The sequence below is a fragment of the Pterocles gutturalis genome, unplaced genomic scaffold (assembly GCF_000699245.1).
Source record: "Pterocles gutturalis isolate BGI_N339 unplaced genomic scaffold, ASM69924v1 scaffold29563, whole genome shotgun sequence".
In the NCBI taxonomy this organism is placed as follows: domain Eukaryota; kingdom Metazoa; phylum Chordata; class Aves; order Pterocliformes; family Pteroclidae; genus Pterocles; species Pterocles gutturalis.
This window is the reverse complement of record NW_010118955.1, coordinates 11504-15739: the sequence shown is the minus strand read 5'-3', so window position 1 is coordinate 15739 and position 4236 is coordinate 11504. Positions and strand designations below refer to the sequence as shown.

The 4236-nt window shown below is 44.6% G+C and overlaps 1 protein-coding gene across 1 annotated transcript in view; it reads left to right on the top strand.

Moving 5' to 3' along the window:
- The first annotated feature begins 408 nt into the window (after positions 1 to 408).
- ETF1 (eukaryotic translation termination factor 1) overlaps positions 409 to 4236 on the top strand; it is an 11864-nt gene continuing 8036 nt past the window's right edge. The window contains exons 1-2 of the mRNA XM_010076414.1: positions 409 to 584; positions 1401 to 1540. Of these exons, the coding sequence (XP_010074716.1) occupies positions 422 to 584; positions 1401 to 1540 (303 nt within the window). The 5' untranslated portion in view covers positions 409 to 421. The remainder of the gene's footprint in view (positions 585 to 1400; positions 1541 to 4236) is intronic.

The window sequence follows — 4236 nt, the reverse complement described above, 5'->3', positions numbered from 1 at the left end:
AGTACTCCAGCTGTCTGAGAACAAATGGAATGGGCTTAAAAATGTCCTTAAAGTATGTGGCTGCATTGTTTTAAATAATCTCTGCTGGGGACTGTGTAGATGCCTTTAGTTGGCAGCCTGTACATATGTTCTCTTTTTTCCCGAGTAGCATCCCAGGTTAAGCAAGCAGCTTTTGGAAGACTTGCCTGGTAGTGGCTAACCTGAACGTTTGGTTATGGAGCTGAATCCTCTGAAGATCCTGTTTTGTTTTCTTTTCTCTACCATTATTGTCCAGCAGAAGGGGAATTAACAGTGAAGTGAAGCATCCTTGTGGGGAGGGAGGAGGGACAGCTGCGTGCATGGAATATGGTATGGATACACTTGTTGCTTTGGTAGCTGCTCACAACCCCTCTTTTTTTCCTTCCTCAGCAATGGTACCAGCATGATATCGTTGATCATTCCCCCCAAAGACCAGATTTCGCGAGTGGCAAAAATGTTAGCGGATGAGTTTGGCACCGCCTCCAACATTAAGTCTCGAGTGAATCGCCTTTCAGTACTGGGAGCCATTACATCTGTACAACAAAGACTGAAACTCTATAACAAAGGTAACTTCTAGCTTGTATGGATGCTGGCAGACTTGCAAACTTCCCTTACTTGGAAGCAGCCTTAAGTTCCTGTATTATGCAGTTTTCTGCTAATCAGATCTGTTGGCCTGTGCTGCTCTTTTGCACTGATATTCCAGGTATGTTGCCCATGGGTGGCTATGTCGAGGGTAGACCTTGGGACTAGAATAATAAGATGGTCCTTGGCTTTAATAAGCAGGCTCATGATTCTGTCCTTAGCAGTGCTGACTCTTCTAAACTTGGCCAGCCTTAAGAGCTATTCCCCAATAGTTCATTTGCATTAAACTAGTGGTTTTCCATCAAGGAGAAACTTAGGTATGCCCTATGCATGCCACTACAGCTACCATCATTTGGGGGGGGAAATAGACCCAGCCCATCTAAAATGAGTACTGGAGAGGAGTTCATCAGTACTGTCTTTATGCTGGCAAGTGGCTTTCATTGAGATGGTCAGTCTGTAAATTGTTGTATAAGAACTAGGAAAGCTTCATGGGGATGTTCAGCCTTTTTCTGGATTCTGTGAGCTTGCAGGGTCATGGGTTTGACAGACAGGGACATGTTCTTGCAGCTTTATTCTAAGTCTTTCCATTGCCTGCTCTAAACCGTTCAGTATAGGTGCACTAAAATAGGTTGTTTTCCGTTGTAGAGATATGGGAGGGAATGAGAGTAGGGGAAAGGGAAAGTAAAAAACTTGAACTTCAATTTCAACACTGCCTTGTCTCAAGGCCTAGTGGTTAGTTTTTGATGGGTACAGCTTGCACTATTTCTTCATGACCTAAAATTGCATTGTGTCTTTTATAGTACCTCCAAATGGTCTGGTTGTTTACTGTGGAACAATTGTGACAGAAGAAGGAAAAGAGAAGAAAGTCAACATTGACTTTGAACCTTTCAAACCAATCAATACGTCATTGTATTTGTGTGACAACAAATTCCACACAGAGGTAAGAAGTCTCCTATTGCCTGCTGGTCTTGGAGTGGTCAAAGTCAGACTGCTTTGCTAGACTCGCTGGAACAGTCCTTGGTGTGCTCGAGTCCACAGTCCGTGCGTGGAACAACAGGCTTTCATTAAGACATCCTGCTGGTGAAGCCACTGGATGGCTGGTGACTGGCTGGTATTCAGAAATGTGTGATGTTTGCTGAAAGGAGTTGAGATATTGTCCAGCTCCTACTACAGCTGACTTATGGCCTGTCTAGTAACTGCTGAGTCTGTGTAACCCCCAGACATAAGCTTTTCTCTATAACTTTTTTTTTTCCTTAACCTTAGAGGCCCTTAGATCTTATTCCAAGCCAAGCCTTAAAGTAATGCCAAGATAATATTAGTGTTGCCAGTCTTGATATCAGATGTGTTAACCGAGACCCTTGATGGAGAACTGGCACGTGCCTAATCTGTCTGAAGTAACGTGGGATTATTTTTATCCAACATCTACTGATTTTAGCTAAATGAATGGTTTGAGGCATATTTAAAGTAATGTGGATTCCACTAGTCTTGACTGCATGAAGTCAGTTTGTTGTGTCTAAGCCTGTTTTGGCTCTGTTCGCTGTTACAGACATCTCAATATTTGTAGTAGATGACTGACTGCCTTTCATGTCCATGGCATTCACCACAATAAATATCTGGACTGAGACTTAATTGCCTGTCCTCAAACCCATGTGACATGGGCTTGACAGGCCCTTCAGTGATGTAGTTCTGCTTGTTTGCTTGCGTTTTTGGAGACCTGATCCACGTCTGGGTTTCAAAGGGTAGGAGCACAGGAAGGCAAGGTATGCTTCTTGCACAGGTGAGGTACCTCCCTGTTATTCTGTCTCCCCACCAAGGATGAAATCCCAATACGCCTTTGACCTGCTGAGAATAATGAAACTGCGCTCTGGTACAGCTCTTGAGTTCTGCTAAGCCCGCATGTCCGTAGACGATTGATAGCAAAAGGTAAATAAGAGAATTCAGGAGAGAGCCAGAGGTGCCAAGGCAAGGGAGATGCTTGTCCCTGCAGCTGTTGGCAGTGTGTGGAGAGTGGTGGGCTGCCTTCTGCTTTATCAGGAAAGGGCTTAGTTTGTTCTCGGCTGCAGCGACTGCCTCAGGGCACTGCTTCAGTACAGAAAAACTAGCTGCTGCCCTGTGGGCTGTTCCCGGGGGACAGCTGTAAATTCACTCTTGCTGGAGTGTAATGTTGCTCAGCAAGAGTGGCAATAACTTGAGAGGAATTTGTGGTAATTGCTGCCACTGATGCTGTGATTACTACCTGCACCTTTCTCCATGGGCTGTTTGCTCTCCTGTGTCTTGTGAGTACATGATTATTTTACTTGGTATCATCTGCACTGCAGAATCAAATCTAGCTGTCAGAGCCTCCTGTATACTGTCTTGAGCAACGGGGTGGTGTTAGCACTGGGGTCTTGATTTGTCTCTCTCACTTGGTTGTAGAGCTGTGCTTTTAACGTAGTGGTTCCCCTCAACGTGCAACTAGAACTCAACAGAAAGGGCATCTGGCTCGGTACATCAACAGATTTCCTGTGAACGTGAGGGCACGTCAAGGAGCAGAAAAGGGACTTAATCTTCACCTTTGGGCTGAAGCTGCAGAGAGGAAACTCAGCCCAGGCTGCAGGAACAGAATCAAAGCAGTAATCTCTTTTTTGTGCTTGATAGGTCAAACAGAGGAATTTGTGACGTAGAACTGATGAAGAGGAAACAGAGGGAATTGCTGATCATTGGATACTTTATTAAAATAAGAGGGAATCAAAAGCATCAGAGCTATAGTCATCTGCTGCCAGGACAGAGTATCTGATAAGATTTCCTCTAGGTATTTTGTTGCCTGTGTGAAACCGAAGTAACTTCCCAAGAGGGATGTGAACCCTGATGTGTGTCTGAAGGGTAGGATTTACAATGCCTTATTTTGATACCTTGGCTGGAGCGTTCATTCCCATCACATGGTTTGCTTGGCTGTGTCCCAGTTAAATAGATTGCAGTGTAATATGCCACTTCCTCCTCTCATTCATCCCACTGCTGAGGAATTAATACAGAATATTTATTTTGGCCAGTAGATGCCATTAAACCTTAGTGTCTGTTTCTTTTAAGCTTGAAAGCAGTAGACTGGGTTGTGTGAGTTTTGGATAGAGATGACTGATGGTTTTTATTCTTTCCATTCAGCCCAATAATCAAGCTGGCAGGCATGCAGGCGGTTAAAGGTCCTGTGCAGTAAACCAACACCATCACTCTTTCAGTATTAAACCGATGACTTGAAACAGTCTGGAATTTAACAAGTTCTTCATCCTGCTGATGTGTTTTTGCCAGCCAGAAAGAGGGTTCCTGCTGTTACTTAAGTGAAGAGGAGTGTGTGCTGAATGTGCCTGCCCGCCCAGCCTGCCCTTGAGGGAACGGTAGCTGACAGGTTCCCCCAAAAAAGGAGTGTAGAGTTTGGGTACTTGGGGATGTCCCCCACAACCAGAACCAGGGCTGGGCAGGAAGTTGGACAACAGTAACTCAAAAGCCGTGATACTAAGCAGTGCTTTAGTTGTTAGTCAACTTAAATGACCTTACAGGATGAACTTTGCTCCTTTCTTCAAAGGGAAGAAAAGTGAAGGATGACTTGATTTTCCAGCAAATGTTATGGCTGGCTTCACTATAGCCAGGTATGCGCTGGGCAAT